This window comes from Cnephaeus nilssonii, assembly GCF_951640355.1.
Source record: "Cnephaeus nilssonii genome assembly, chromosome: 19".
In the NCBI taxonomy this organism is placed as follows: domain Eukaryota; kingdom Metazoa; phylum Chordata; class Mammalia; order Chiroptera; family Vespertilionidae; genus Cnephaeus; species Cnephaeus nilssonii.
The window spans coordinates 7,068,976-7,085,851 of record NC_137090.1 but is presented as its reverse complement, the minus strand read 5'-3'; the positions used below and the strand labels follow the sequence as shown (position 1 = coordinate 7,085,851).

The 16,876-nt window shown below is 43.8% G+C and overlaps 1 protein-coding gene across 3 annotated transcripts in view; it reads left to right on the top strand.

Annotated features, from left to right (window-relative positions):
* MAP2K6 (mitogen-activated protein kinase kinase 6) overlaps window positions 1–16,876 on the top strand; it is a 114,764-nt gene that overhangs the window by 73,765 nt on the left and 24,123 nt on the right. For 2 of the 3 annotated variants that reach the window (XM_079797002.1, XM_079797000.1), the window contains exon 2: window positions 11,972–12,038. Coding sequence is in view for 1 of the 3 variants with exons in the window: in XM_079797000.1 (XP_079653126.1) it covers window positions 11,972–12,038 (67 nt within the window). In the remaining 2 variants the exon portion in view is untranslated. Of the gene's footprint in view, window positions 1–8,444; window positions 8,572–11,971; window positions 12,039–16,876 lie in introns of those variants that run through there. The other variant, XM_079797001.1, reaches the window with a different exon arrangement.

Here is a 16,876-nt window from a genome sequence, read left to right as displayed (position 1 = left end):
TGCCTTAAAGAGAGACCCTTCTCTCCTCTCTCTGAGTCTCCCTTCTCTCCACTGAGCTGTAAATCTCACGAGCCCCCCTGGGACCTTGCCCCGTCACTTCTGTTCACTTCTCCCGCCTCTTTGCCTCTGTCTCCCACTTGCTTCTTTTCTCCTCTAGACTGTTGCTCAAATTCCCTGTCGCTTTTTAGAAAGCAGTAATAAGTGTGCAACAAACAAACAAACAAACAAACGAACAAACCATAAACAACCAAACACCAAAAGTTCCCATGGCTCTTTATTGCTTCTTCCATATACTATGTGCTTTATGTTTTTTTCAGTTACCTTTTGGGAAAAGTCTGTGCATTTTCCTATTTTCATGGATGTGTATTTTTTGAGGAAGAGGCCCAGGTAAGGAAGTTAAGAGCCCCACGCTGAAGTTAAGTCTAGAACATATCTTACCTAGACAAAGTCTGGATGTGAAAGTGAACTGAAGTTGCAACAGGAGGCGAGCAAAATGTCGAAAAACATTTTCCCAGGCATCATGCTAGAGGCCCAACAACCACAAGTGGACTCGCGTTCCGGTGACGCGGCTAGATGCAGTGAGAGTGCTATTTGGTGGAAAGCCTAGTTTTATTTATTGTTTAGCCCTTGGAGGATGGAGCAGTTTCCTGGAGAGAAAATAGTGTCCTTAGTAAGAGACGCGGGTTCTTCCTTCACAGAAAAAGCCCCCAAATGGTTGTTGAGATGCATTTGGTTTTGTGCATTTATTTTACTTGGAGTGTTACGGTTTCTGGTGGCTAGCCAGCTTTAAGAGTCTCGGTGACCTTGAGTGTTTAGTCTAGTCTGGGGCTGGTTAATCCTCTGGTAGGAAGGGGGAGGCATCAGGTAGAGATTCCCATCAGCATGAGGTGAGCAAGGAATCCATTAGTGGGCTGAGAGCCCCTTTCTTTGATATGGAGGGGGCGGCCCTCACCACACACAGCCAAGTGTCTCTGAGACACAGTGTTTTGCAAACAGAAGCCACAGTCACAGCTTTCAGTCGCTTGACCATTAACCTCCTGCTAAAGTAATTTCTGTCAGGTAGGACCTAGGCTTATCAATTTCATCAGAACCCCCACCCCCCGTAGAGCAGGGGTATTAGTTTATAAACACACCCCAGAGCCAGAGCCCTCTCCTCTCACAGTAGAAAGCTTTGTGATGTTGTCAGTAAAGCTGGGGCCAGAGCACCATTTAGTGAGGAAAGTAGCTGGTTTACTGACGGAATGTTTCCATCTTAGCATCCGGGGAACTGAAGTCCAGAAATGTTAAAACGTTCGTGGCAATATAGCTTTACAATCGAGTCTGGCTCTCCCGCAAGACCCAGCTCATGTCACCATGGTTCCCGGGAAACCGCTTTCTAACCTGCCTCTGTTATCTACGGAAGTCTGGACATCAGAGTAGAAAGCCTGTTCAGGGGATTTAATCCAGGACTTTTTTTCTTGGCTCCCAGCTGTAATATTGCCGACACAGTTCAGCAATCAGCCTTCTCCAAGCCAGTGCAAATAGCCTTGTGATGAAGAGTAATTGCAACTGTGGGGCTAAATATAATTATCCTATATGGGAAGGCTGCCTGCTCACCTCTGGACCAGCTCTGGACGTGGAAGAAGAAATAAATATTCACCCCATGCAGTTGTAGTGACCATTACATTAGGATTTATGTGACAAGCTGAGCACTGCGCCTTGCATATAATAAATTCTCAATAAACATTAGTTGCTTTTATTATTCTCATGAGCAGCTACTTGTTAATAACAAAGCAGCTGCCAAAAATAGCAGTGTAGCCGACTTGGCAACTTTCCTTTACCTAGCCCGTATTTACCCAGTGGCACTACATATGTTGCTGGGTTCCTTTAATCCTGCTAGGTCCTTAGCAGTATTCCCATTTTAAGGATGAGGCTTAGATTAATAGCTTCCCAAGGTTTTACAGCTAACGAGTGCTATGGTTTGGTTTCCTTCCCACTAGGCATCTTCTTTGTTTTCCAGCTTAACCATATGTGACGCTGATGGAGACTTTTAAATCATCCAATGGTATATACGGATGAATGAGCACCTCCCTCAGCTCTTCATGCCACGATCCAATCAGAAAGACTTGTGAGAATTACCATCAATAATATGCAATTAAAATCCATCTAATAAAAACTTGCAACTTAAAATCTTACAACATCAATATATCTAGGAGTCATTATATATATATTAACTCTGTATTTTGGGTTAGCCCTTAAAACCAGTTTGGGGAAATTGTAGGTCACTGTGTATGAGACATCATGGAACATATTGAATTCATACCTCTCCCTCAACATTTCTGATCACATAGGTAGGTGGGACATTCTCCTGGTGCAGTAGGGAATTTATGTACTTTTTGTGTGCTCAGTCTTGGAGAGTAACCAATTGACATGCTTCAAGGTGACTGCCTGGAACAAATTCTAGACTCATTACCTAAGACTGGAGAATTCCACTTCTTTTGAGGCCCTGCGTTATGGCGCCACCTGAAGCAATGTTTTGTAATCAAGGTGACGATGGTTGATTCAGGAGTAAAAACTAAGGGCCTGCATCTCTCAATTCCCCCTTCAGGGTTCCATGAGGACCTGAAATCATTTTGAAATATGAGTCAACTTACATAAAGAAAACTGTTTTGAACATAAGTTGTTTGCTTTTGTAAATCAGGGTTCTCTCTTCGGAAAATCTAACACTTAAACTGAGTGGTTTTCTCAAAGTGATTCCTTCGTCTTGGTTTTTTAATGGCCCGTCATGAACTTCAAACTGGCAGTGCCACCCTGGGGAATTGCACTAAGCCAGGGGGGTGTATGTGGCAGAACAAAAGACAGAGGCCACTCCATCTTTTGCCAGGCCGTGGTTTGCAAAACACACTCTCAAACGTTTCCAGCCTCCGTGGAGAGGAAGGGGATGCGAGACTGCAGAAACAACCAAGATGCAGCGGATTAGCTTCCGTTTCTTTGGCCGAGGGTGTGGGTTTCAAGGGGAAGAATCCTGCTGATTTTTTTTTGTTGTTGTTGTTAATCCTCACCTGAGGATATTTTTTCATTGATTTTTAGGGAGAATGGAAGAGAGAGGGAGAGACAGAGAGAAACATTGTTGTGAGAGAAACACATCAATTGGTTGCCTTCTGCATGAGCCCGGACCAGGGCCCAGGCCGGGGAGGAGCCTGCAACCAAGGTACTTGCTCTTGACCAGAATCAAACCCTGGACCCTCTGGTCCATAAGGCCAGTGCTCTATCCACTGAACCAAACAGGCTAGGACCCATGTTTTTTAATATTGCTTTGTCCCTAGTTTCTTTACCTTCTTGACATAAAGAATATTAGAATGTGCTACAGGCCTGGAGAAAGGGCTACATTTCTTCCTTATGATTTTTCCTCTGAGATGGCATCAAGTTAGAAAGAATTGGAAGGAACCCGGCCGGTGTGGCTCAATGGTTGAACGTCGATCTATGAACCAGGAAGTCAGGCACATGCCCAGGTTGTGGGCTCAATCCCCAGTAGGGGATGTGCAGGAGGCAGCCAATCAATGATTCTCTCTCATCATTGATGTTTCTCTCTCTCTCCCTCTTTCTCTCTGAAGTAAAGAATATATATATATATATATATATATATATATATACACACACACATATATATATACACACATACACACACACATATAGAAATCAATAAAATATACATATGTATATATACATATATATATACATACACACATATATATATGTATATATATATTTTTTTTTTTTAAAGAAAGAATAAGAAGGAGGCCAGCACCTTCTCCTCCTTTGTTCCAGCAAAGGGCATCCACTGAGGACTCTCTACCAATACGCATTCCTCTTAGTTTGCAGTTAATTTCTCAACTATCCCTCTTTTGTAACCTTTAAACGAGAGTTTTCTGTGATTCAGTCTGTATTTAAGAAAATCTTTATATTTTGGAAAATTTCAAACATGCTCAAAGGTAGATAATATAATGAACTGCCACAAGTCCATGGACCAGTGTTGACAATTACCAACTCATGGTCAATCTTATTTCATCGTATCTCCCTATGCCCACCATATTATTTTGAAACAAAAATTCTAGAATTATGTTACTTCATTTGGAGGCATTTTAGTATTTATCTCTAAAATACGAATGCTGTTTTTTAAACCTAACCAACGATCAAATGCATCACTACATTCTATGTGTGTGTAACCCGTGGCCATGTTTTGTTTTTTTAAAGTGGAACTTTTGAACACTCTCATGACTCCATTTCCTTTTGATAAAAACTCATGAATGAAGCAGCATATAAATGAGGAAGGAGATGAGCACAGACAGCGGGGATTTCCCATCTAACCGCCGCCTGCCTCCTACCTTCGCTCTGGGCTCAGACCACAACTCAAGGCCATTGGCTGTGATTTGCTTTTAGGTTCTTTCAAGAGCACGTAGGCCCAAATTGTTAACATTACAGGACAAACTTTAGCTCTACCGGGTCTAAAAAGAGAGCTTCAATCACAGGGAGTTTAGGAAACCCCTGGAGTGCTTTCAGTCTTTGCAAGGACCCCTAGGAGGGAGCTGTTAGTGCTGCTCTCCACAGGCTGGCTCGTGCTCCTCTGACACACCCAGAGCTTCTTCCTGTCCCTCACGATGCTTCTTCCTTCGCATCTCCTTGTCTCCAAATGTCCTGATCTTGGCTGCCCTTGCTCCCATGCTCTTCTTGCTTCTCTGCCTAGCTCATGAATTTTCGACTTCTCTGTTTGTCACTCCCAGGTCTATATATTCCACTCGCCCATCTCTCTGAGGCTCCATTTGCCAGCTTGAAATCCGCCATGCCCTTCCAGCATCTTGCACTTAACACTCTTGAATTTCAAGTGCTTACCTGCCTTCTCCCACCATCACCCCAACTGGCCTGACTTTCCTTTTTCATTTAATTCTATCTAGATGGGGAAAAGCCAGGTTACTACTATTATTAATTACTACTAACAACTGCCATCATCACTATCTACTAGTATTACTACTACTAACTACTATGACTACTATTAACTACTACTACTACTACTAGGTATCTGATCTTCTGTACCTTATCCAGTAAATTACCAGAGCCCATAGATTTTGCCTCTAAAAAGTTTAAGCAGCTTATTTATGAGCCAGATTGCTGTGGTCTCTGCCTCTTATTTCTTGGGTCTAATGCTAACTGTGTGTATGGGCCAAACATGGCGTAGGGCTTTGAAGAGCCTGCATTCTTGTGGAAGAGATGGGGGACCAGATAGGTTCAGGCCCTGTAGGAAGAAGACATTCAAGATATGCCAAGTGAAATGTGGCCACACAGACAAGGGGTGTTTATTGTGTGTGTGTGAGAAAGACTTCCTGAGGAGAACATACTTGAGCTGTGTGTTGAAGTTGACCAGTGGAGACAGGTGATAAGAACATTCCAGGGATATATCCTAAGAATCCCGAAACACCAATCAGAAAGAATGTATGCACCCCTATGTTCATAGCAGCATTATTTACAATAGCTAAGGTCTGGAAACAATCCAAGTGGCCATCAGTAGGTGAGTGGATAAAAAACTGTGGTACATTTATACCATGGAATACTATGCAGCAGTAAAAAAGGAAATCTTACCCTTAGAGACAGCATGGAGGGAACTGGAGAGTATTATGCTAAGCGAAATAAGCCAGTCAAGGAAAGACAAATATTACATGATCTCACTTATATGTGGAATCTAATGAACAAAATAAACTGAGGGGAAAAATAGGTCCAGAGACATGGATGCATAGGAGAGACTGACAGATCTCAGAGAGGGGAATGGGAAGAAATTAACCAAAGAACATATATGCATGTATACATAGCCCATGGACATAGACAATAGTGTGAGGAAGGCCTGGGTTGGGGCAGGGGCTGGGTGGAGGGGGGCAACAGAAGGGAATATGGGGGATATATACTGTCAAAAAAGAAACCCAAACATTCCAGGGAAAATATGAACAAAGACCTGGAAGCTTAAAACACCAAGGTGTGTATGTGTGGGATTTGTGTGTGTGTGTGTGTGTGTGTGTGTGTGTGTGTATGTGTGTAAAACATAGTTTCAAAAACATCCTGCAGATATAAGATGAATCTCATTACCTTATTTTTTGGAAACATGGAGGACATGGCATGACACTCCTTTACTGCAAAACATAGCTGACGTCTCCTCTTGAGAATCTGAAACTGAAAAATTATTAGTTACAACCTTTCAGTTCCTGGGCAAAATGGCTGTCACAATGGAATTTATATGGGGAAGTTAGTAAACCAATAAGTAATAAATACATGCAAAAATGAATACATAAATGCAAAAATAATTGAGACTGCGAGAAAAGGTTATGAGGCATATAAATGGAAGATGGTCTTGGAGATCTCTTGTAGACACAGTGGACATTTTATTTTATTTCTTATATTTTTATTGATTTCAGAGAGGAAGGGAGAGGGAGAGAGAGATAGAAACATCAATGATGAAAGAGAATCATTGATTGGCTGCCTCCTGCACACTCCCTACTGGGGATGTTCCCTGACCAGGAATCGAACTGTGACCTCCTGGTTCATAGGTCCACGCTCCACCACGGAGCCATGTCGGCTGGGCAACACAGTGGACATTTTAAACTAAAATGCTGGAGATCTGGGGAAGTGGCACCCAGTTCCCATTGTGCTAGATGTCGGTCAGTGAGGACAGTGATTTTCGGAAGGTCTGGGAAGGTCCTGTGGGGTGTGCAGTGAGGTGAGTTCGGAAGGTTGAGTTCCCGTCTACCAGGGGACTGCAGCCCCGAAGGCGCTGGGAACACCAAGGTCAAGTCCAGACTCAGCTGCCTCCTTGAAATCAAAATGACTGCACATGGTAGCTTTGCACTTCCCTCCTCTAACTTTTATGTAATCCCCAAGACGTCTGGCAGACTGGTTGGAGTCTCTCGGGGGTGGGCGAGATCCAGCATTTGGGGGACGGGAGCCCACTTTCACAGCAACTTCGCAGAGCCAGCGTTCCCCCTACGCCCCCTTCCCCTGCCCTGCTTCCTCCGTGGCTTTGCATCCGATCACGGCGATTTAACAACACAGAATGACACTTCTCCGTCGGCGTTCCTGCCAGCTCCCCTTGGAACTTGAAGCCTAGATGCAAGGACTAAGGAGAGGGCAGCCAAGGCTCCAGGTTGCCAGCTACTTGGCCGGCAACCCCATTCACATTGGGAAACAGGTTTTTGTTTTTTTTTAAAAAATTTTGGCCCTGGGAGCAATGCCATCCTTTTGTAAAGCTGTGTCAATAATCATAAACCCTCATCATTATGCCCACCGCCCCCCCCCCCACGACGTCAGCCAAGATGACAAATATTTAGGTGTCAGCATATCCTCATGGTGCCACCTTTTGTTGACCCTGTGGGATTCTCGCCCTGTTTGGGTTGGCACGGGAGCTCGGCCCTCTGTTTTATGTAATAAGGCACATGAGAGAAGCCCTTTATGCTCGGCCTCCCCGAGTGGGCGCTGCGCAAGAGGTCTTGTGTACCCCATCATTTTCGGTACGGGCAAAGCGAGCTAGCATTTCTGTGGCCTGGGAAATGTTTTCTAACCATGGGCAAGGTTTGGTGTATTCCCCCCCCCCCCCCCCCAGTGCCATTTTGTTCCAGGCCAGGATCACAGTGACCCAGCTTTGTTCTAAGATGAATTTTGCAAATGTGTGTGTGTGTGTGTGTGTGTGTGTGTGTGTGTGTGTGTGTGTGTATTGTGGGGGGGGGGGAGACAGCGCGACTACAATGTTTTCAGAGAAAACAGGCATGGGTGTGACACGGGCTGATGTCACGCAGTCCTGCATAGGCTGGGTCAGGCCGGGGAGGCTCACCCTTTGCAGATTGCACCAATAAAAGGGCAAAGCTTGTGGAGACCTCCAGAAATTCACAGAATTCTCTCTTTCTGAGAAGGCTGGTTTTCAGCATGTAACATAAATTGAGCCTACGTTCGGATATACTTTTTTTTTGGGTCATTTTTGCTTTAGTATATCAAGGGAAAATGCTGTTGAACATCCTCGGCCACTTAGCTTTATTATTCATATGGCTCCCTAGTTAATTTTTTGTCACACCGTATCCAACGTGAGCGTCCGGGGTTGGCAGCCCTGCCAGCGGGAACAGATTGCTTTGAAATCAACACAGCTGGAAATGGACTACATACTGTTTTTCTCCCTTTTAAGAAACGAGAGAGGCATTTATATAGAAAGGCTGCAGAATGCTGTACGGTGCAGAATTAGTGTATAGATTTATTCCTCTGGGTCTGGCTCCTGATGAATGTCACGCCTTACTGTCTAGATGGACCCACTTCCCTTCCCTCTTTCTGAAGTTGCAGTTTCCCGGGAACAATAAACTCCCGGAGGTTTGCTGCGATCAGAGCGGCCCTCGAGGAGGGTGGAGCCTGCTCAGTGCTGCTGCCTTCTGCTGCACTGTGGTCTCGGCAGCTAAGCAGAGCCTGGCTTCTGTGGGGTCTCTGCCCGCCAGCCCTCCTTGCAGCCTCCAAAACCTCACCAGACTCCCTCCCGCTGGCTTCTCACGGGGCTGTGTTTGCAGTGGTGAGCACGTAAGTGAATTATGGAATGTGGGGTGTGTATGTGTGTGTTTTGTGAATTTTGTGCCATTTGATCCACTTTATAAGAGGAAGGCAGGGTATTTTCCAGCCTTGTAATCCAGCTAGGTTTTGTGTCTCCTGGAACCACTTTTCTTGTTGCCGTCGGAAGAGAAGCCAGGCCTTTCTCACCCCCCCAGGACTTGGTTGTTGTCTCGGTCCTGTATTCCATTAGTCTCCGTGCCACGAGGCATCTCCCTCTTTCTCTCATTGACTATTTCGTGGTATAGATGTGCTGAGTGTGTGGAGTTAGAGGGTCATGATCGGTTGCTACCAAGGAATGGCGAATAGTTCATTGCTATGGTGTCGTAATTCCTTTGCTCTGTTAAAGTTTGGCAAAAGAGGTTTTCTCCATAAAGAGCTATTTTTCTTGTGTTGTGTATCTTGTAAGAGCTGAGTTAGAAGAAGTGAAGGAGAGAGAAATGCAGGGATTGAGGAATAACATCTGCTTTGGGTTTGCTGAAATGATACCTGGAGGGTTTTTTTAATCGCAGGTGGGATAGTCTTTATGCTTGTTTAGGTTTATCTTCAGAATGTCAAGGGAAGTATCGGGGTGTAGCTGTTGGGATTGCCTGTATCACCTGTCACCTGTACTGGCATCTGTCCCTAGCTATCTGGATTTGTTATTCTTTGGGTACCAGACTGTTTCATTTAACATAGTGTTCCCCTTCTATTTGATGGAGGCCCATAGGTGGGAATTAGGCCATTTACCTAGTATTTGGATTCTCACAATCAGGTCCCACCCTTAGTATTCTTCTGGTATTCTTCGTGGGTCACAATGCAGCGTGGGGTATTGTCAGCAACTGGCTAATTTAGTAACATGTGCTAAATGGCCCTGCGCTCCAGGTGTAAGAAAGTCAGTGGTGAGTGTTGAACCTGATAAAACGTATAGTTAAGCCGACATGAGGAGGGAACCTGTTATAATGAAGGCGGTCCTAAAAGGCGTTCCCCCTGGCTTTGTACAACCTGGCAGAATTGAACTAGATTTTGGATTTTGAATGCATGGGAAGAAAAAAAAAAAGAAGAAGACTCAATTACAAATCGCATTGGGCTTTGATAATATGGCCAGTTTTGTTCATCACTGTCTTACATGACTTCGTTAATGTAACTGTACAGATTCTTTTTCTGAATGATTATAATTAACAGCTACTTGAGGTATCTCAGTGCCCTTTTATAGGTATTCCATTTGATTCTCATATTAGTCTAAATAGAGGCCCGATGCACGAAATTCATGCAAGGGGCTCGGCCCTCACTGCCTCGCAGCCTCAGCTGGCCCTTGCCGCCCCGGCTTCATCCAGAAGGTTGTCTGGAAGGATGTCCAGAAGGTCATTCAGCTGTTCAGTCTAATTAGCATATTAGCTCTTTATTATATAGGATTAGAGGCCCGGTGCATGAATTTGTGAATGAGTGGGGTCCCTTGGCCTGGCCAATCAGGGCATCTAGCCCAGTCCCTATTGGGGCCGGCTGGTGGGGGCTGGGGGGGGGCACAGGAGGTTAGCTGTGGGAGTGTTGAGCTTCTGCTGCCTGGTGGTCAGTGTGTGTCATAGCGACTGGTTAACCGGTCATTTCAGTCGTTCAGTGGTAACGGTCACTTAGGCTATTATATATATAGATAAGGTAGGTATTGATGCTACTTCGTCATTTCACAATGGAGGATATGGAAAGGCAGAGGAAAAGTGACTCTGAGGTCACTGGCTGGTAGAAAGTTGTTTGTTTTTTTAACTCAAAATTTCATACTTCAGCCCAGCCAGTGTGGCTCCATGGTTGAGCATCAACCTATAAACCAGGAGGCCATTGGTTCAATTCCTGGTCAGGGCACATGCTCGGGTTACAGCTTGGTTCCCAGTGTGGGATGTGCAGGAGGCAGCAATCAATGATTCTCTCTCATCATCGATGTTTCTGTCTTTCTCTCCCTCTTCCTTCATCTCTGAAATCAATAAAAATAAATGTTTAAAAAAATCCCATATTTTCGTCACCCCTCTCTCTCTGGTCATCTCTAAACTTCTTCCATTGTGAAATAGTGGAAAGAGCTCTGACCTGGGGGTCCAGAAACCTGGATTCCGATTCTGACTGGGTCATAGCTGGCTCTGTGATGGTGAGCAGTCCCTGGAGTCTTTGGAAGTCATTGTCCAGCCAGCAGGTACAAGGCTTGATTTCTAAAGTTCTGCATCTGCAGAATCCCTCCCCAGGACCTTGTCCAGGGCCTGAGTCAGCTCCGCATGCTCACTGGCAGCATGCAGGAGAGGTGAGAAGGAAAGTGGCACCTGGGCGTCCTATGCAGCTCTGCTTTGGCACAGGAGACACCTAGGATCTCCTTAGATGAGGAAAATCCCTGGCCCTTCCACAGCGATTTCCTCTGATCTGCTTCCTGAGCTGGCGCTTCTCAGTCTGCTCTTTTCACTCATCTACAAAATAATTTGGGCTCAGCCTTCTTGTGGTTTCAGCCCAGCGATGAACACATCGGTTACGTGCCCATCTGGCTCCCGGAGAAGTGATAACCTCCTTGCATGAGCCCATCTGTTATCTTAATCCTTTTTGGAACAGGGCAAATGTAAATAAATATTATTCTGTTTCTCTCTCAGGTGTTTCAGCTTCTGGCAGGCGGTTGAGAATGGGGAGGGCAGACGGTGGGAAAGTATTTTTATTTTTTATTTTACCTCCATGGTTTTCTATCAGTTGTTCACAGGGGATTTAGAAAATGGTGGGATACTGTGATAAGGGTGACTACGTTTCACTGACATTAAAAAAAAAAGACAAAAAAACACACACCTATAACCAACACCGTCTACCGTTACCATTGTCCTGTATAAGAGAGAAGTTGGAATGACAACTTCCCATCAGGGAGAAAGGCCAGGTCTTCCTAGATAAACAGAGTTGGCATTCCTTTTTTTGTTTGTTTGTTTTAGATATATTTCTATTGATTTCAGAGAGGAAAGGAGAGGGAAAGAGAGAGAGAAACGTCAATGATGAGAGAGAAGACTAGATCAGCTGCCTCCTGCACAGCCCACACTGTGGACTGAGCCCGAAACCCATGCATGTGCCCTGACCAGGATTCAGATTGTGACCTCCTGGTTCATAGGTCAACCACTGAGAATGCCGGCCAGGCCAAGAGGTGGCATTCTTAAACTGACATCTTCACCCGGGACCGCGGAAAACCTTGTCCATGACTGCAGCTCTGCTCAGCCTTGCGTGTGGGCGCTTGTCACTCACAGACTTCCTGGGCAGGGAGTGGAGCCCTGAATGGGGAGATGAGAGATACGGTCCCAGGTCAGCCCTCTCCCGCTGCTGCCGTCCCTGTCCCTGCGCGAGTGCGGTGACCCAGACCCTAACGTTATCCTCATGTCTTTCCCTGCAGGCAAGAAGCGAAACCCTGGCCTCAAAATTCCAAAAGAAGCATTTGAACAGCCCCAGACCAGTTCCACGTAAGTTGGCAAGATCATCGTCTCCATCCAAACACTCACACTTTCCAGATTTCTGGGCTAGGGGGGTTCACGTTTGCACCGGCGGGCAATATCCTGACCTTCGGAGGAGTGGTGAGAAGGAAGAGTCCTTCAGAGGGAAAGCTGGGTGCTCGCCGCTCTGAGACGTGCACTGATCACACTAGGTCGGTCGGTCGGTCGGTCAGCCTGCAGTGAACGGGCAGCTTTGAACTCGGTGTCGTCTCATGTGACTGGTTGGCTGGAAATGGAATGCCACAGATGCATTTGGCAGATGGGTCCCCCGTTAGTCCAGCAAGGACTCCGGGTGTGGACTGTTTGGGCTTTTCCATATAGATCTGAGCAAACAAGTCAATCCTTGTGAGAGCCACGACTATAAAACTCGGGGTGAGATGGAAAATGGTCTTTGATGAGAACTCAGATTCCCGACACCTAGATCCTGTCCCACATAAACAGAAGGCAAAATGAGGTAAAGGAACACTTAAAAAAAATTTTTTTTATTAGTTGAGGCTTTGGCCCAAGTCCCCAAGTGAGCTCAAGTCCTGGAGAAGCAGGACACCCTCTCCCTGAGGTTTAGGTTGAGCTTTATTATTTTTTGGCCAATGTATTTTCAAGTGCTCCAGCACCATTTGTTGGAAAGGCCACCCCTCCTCCATTTACTTGCTTTTGCTTCTTTGTGAAATACTAACTGAGCATACCTAATGGATCTATTTCTGGGTTCCCTATTCTGTCCATTGATCTGTGTGTCTGTCCCTCTGGGAAAATCACACTGACTTGGTGACTGCAGCTATATAAGGCTATATAGCACGATTTAGCGTTAGGGAGAGCAATTCCTTCTATGTGGCTCCTCTTTTTCAAAATTATCTTGGCTATTCAGGGCCTTTCTCTTTTTCATATAAGTTTTAGAATAAGCTTATTGATGTTTTCAAATAAACTTGCTGAGTTTTGATTGGAATTGTGTTTAACCTATAGATTACAATTTAGGGAGAATTGGCATCTTTTACTAACATTGAGTCTTCCTATCCATGAACACGGTAGATTTCTCCAAGTAGTTAGATTAACTTTGATTTTTTTTTATCAGTATTTTATAGTTTTCATCATAACATTAGGTTTTAGCCTAAGTATTTTTTTTTTTTTGGAGGGGGGAGAACAATTGTAAATGGCATTCTATTTTTTTATTTTGGTTTCCACTTCTTTATTATCAGTATCTAAATGTGCAATTGATTTTTGTGTTGATCTTATCCTGTGATCTTACTTATTAGTTCTAAGAGATTTTTGGTAGATTTCTTAGCGTTTTATGTGTAGCTAGCCATGCCTTCTGAAAAAAAAAAAAAAGAAGAAGGGATACTTTTATTTCTTCCTTTTTAAATTGTATTTTTAAACCTTTCTTTTCTTACCTAATTTCAGTGGCTAGAATGTTCCGTACTGTGCTCAGTAAGATTAGTGAGAGCAGGCCACCTTGCTTTGTTCCTCATCTTAGAGGAAAAGCATTTCATCTTTCATCATTCAGCATATTAGATTTTTATAGATGCTTTTCATGAGGTTGAAGTGTTCTGGGAGTTTTTTTTTATTTTTTATCATGAGTGTATGTTGAGTTTTGTTGAAAAAAATTTTTTTTTTTTTTTGCTCAAATCAGTTGCTGTAGCCACAGATTCTTCTTTGTCCTGTTGATATGGATTAAATTGATTGATTTTTAAAATTTTGCACTAGCCTTGCATACCCAAAATAATTCCCACTCAGTTGTGGTATATTACTTTTTTTGTTTTGTTTTTTGTTAATTCTCACCCGGGGATGTTTTTCCATTGATTTTTAGAGAGTGGAAGGGAGAGGGAGAGACAGAGAGAAGCATCGTTGCGAGAGAGACACATCAATTGGTTGCTCCTGCACGCACCCTGACCAGGTCCAGGGAACCGGCAACTAAGGTACGTGCCCTTGACCGGAATCGAACCCTTCAGTTCGAGGGCTGATGCTCTGTCCACTGAGCCAAACCGGTTAGGGTGTTACTTTTTTATATGTTGTTCAATTCGATGTGCTAAAATTTTGTTGAGGATTTTTGTCTAAATTCATGAGAGATGTTGGTCTGTAGTGGGGTTGTTGTTGTTTTGGTGTGTGCTATTATTTTCTGGTTTTGATAGTAAGGTAATACTGGCCTCATAAAATGAGTTGGTGAGTGTTCCTTTTTTTTGGCAGGCACTATATGCAATAGGTCTTAATTCCTTTAAAATATTTTGGAGATAAAATTGACATATAATGTCATCTTAGTTCCAGGTATACAACATAATATTTCAATATATACAATTCTTTTTAAAAAATGTTTTCTAAACTTCTTCAGTGAATCAAAATGAGCTTGTGTATTTTACCCCCTAGAGCTTTTGAACTACAAATTCACTTTCTTTAGTAGTTACAGGACTAGTCAGCTGATGATTTTCAGCATGGATAAGTTTCGGTTGTTGTTGGTTTTCAAGGAATTGGTCCATTTCTTCTAAGTGGTTGAATTTATGAGAGTAAAGTCATTCATAGTATTTCCTGAATATCTTTTAATGAGGTTTTCCCCTGATAGTAGTAATTTGTGTCTGTCTTGCCTCTTTTCTGTGTCAATCTTGCTAGAGTTTTATTAATGTTATTGATTTTTTTAAAAGAACCAACTTTATTTTCCTGTTTTCATTTTTATTGATTTCTGCTCTTTATTTATCCTTTGGGGTATATTCTTCCATCAATCTCTCAACTGTCTTATATTACTTCCCTTTAAAATTTTTACTCTTCACCTTCTAATTTGCATTAATTTTCTATATTTTATAAACATTTGAAAACCACCATAAATCCTTCCTTCATACAAACAAATGACTATAAACCCATGCGAAGATAAAAGTAGTTTCTGTGTTGTGTTTCCCTCAAGGGATAGAATAAACTTTGAATATACTTTCCTATTTCACTGTGTAAAGCATTATTGTAGACTATACCACTTTCGCTCATGGAAAGCCTTATTATTATTGTTGTTGTTTTAATACTGAGGCTTAAAGTTTTACTCCTAAAGAAGTGGCTTCCACATTTTGAATTTTCCTTGGCAATTATCTGAGGTTGGCTTGGTGACTCTTAGCATTTATACCCTGCCTCTTTCTGCTGTACTACACAAAAATAAATAGCCCGGGACAGAGCCCCATTCTCTTTAGTTCCATGTGTGTGGTCCCTCTGCTTGAGCCTTTTCTTTCAGTAACTGATGCCAATGTGTCTTTGACTTAGGTTTCCAAGCTGTCCCCTCACTTGATTGGCAGCAACTAATTCTACGTCGGTTCTGTGCCAGTCAGCATTCTTTCACTCAGCCCTCACAAGAAACTCTCCCTTTATAAGTCAGAAAACAGACCTGTAAAAGGGTCAGGTGTCTTGCTCAAAAGCAGCCGAGCATAGCCTTGTGGGTAAGACTTCAGGCTCTGGGGCTAGAATGCCAAGGTTTGTAGTTGGGATCTAAACTGCACGAGTTGAATACCTTAGACAAGTTACTTAACCCTCCTAAGACTCAGTTTCCCCTTCTGAAAAAAAAATAGGAATAAACAACGATGTGGTTGCTATGAAGATGAGATATCATAATCCATATTATGTATCCTAGAGCCTGTCCCATTGTCATTTCTCAGTGAAGGCAGTGCCACGAGTTGCTGTGATTATTATCCCAGCACTATGATTACATGGGAGAACTGGAGGCAAATTCAGGGCTCTCTGGTATGTTCTGTTAGCCACAGTTTAGACGGGTAGAGACTGTGGCCAGATGGTCCCTGGCTATGAATGAGGGAAGTTGAGAAGATTTCATGGTACAGCTCTGGGTTCTAATCTCACCATCTCTTACAAAGGCCTTAAATTATTTCCTCTGTTTCAATGTCAGTTCTCTAATGTTGGATAGAAGAAGAAGACTTGTAACAATAACCAGTGAGCTGATTACTCATGCAGTACTTATAAATAAATAATTGTAATACACCAAAGCTGGTTATTCATATAAAACACTAACGCTAGGTGCCCTTTGGAATACCTTCCAGGGAAGGAATTTTGTCACAGGCTTGGTTCTTTCCCCAGCGGACGAAAATATTGAAAAAGTGACAGAAAACATCCACCCACAGTACAAACCTCCTACCCAGAGACTCCATGCCCCAGGCAAACTTACGTGCCCAGCCTTGGACAGGACACAGTGTCAGCTAACCCAATCCCATCTGTCGGTCTTGGCCCCGTCCTCTGATGCTTTTGGCGGACCTGCTGAGCCCTCCAGCCTGGGGCATGGGCGGATTGATCATTTTCATTAGGGGAAGCCTGAGTGTTGAGAGCAGGCTCCGTGGGTTCAGTCAGACTTGGATTAGAATTCTGGGTTCACCACATGGGAGCAGGTTAGCTAAACTCATTTGGAACATGGGAATAATGGTACTCATAGGAAAAGGTTGTATGTGTGAGTGTGTGTGTGTGTGTAGGGAGGGGGGGGGGTTAAATAATTCATGAGCTGCAGGTAAAGCACCTAACCCCGTTTTCAGCATGTATCCTTTCCTCCTCAGGTCGAGACTCAGAGTCAGGTGATGCTAGTTTTATTTGCAGCTCTGTTGAGGACTGTGGCTTCAGCAGTTTCTCTGCACTTCATTTTCCTCAGCCTGCAAAATGGCACAAAACCCTCCTCATCGGTAGAGGTATGGTGCGAAGTTAGTATAAAGCTGCCGTCAGCAAATTCTTTTGCAAAAGGCCAGAGAGCAAATATTCTAGGCTCTCTGGGCCCCAGTGGCCTCTGTCGGTTATTCTTTGTTGTTTGTATTTTTATAACCTTTCACTTTCCGAATCGCTCTTAGCTGGGCCGC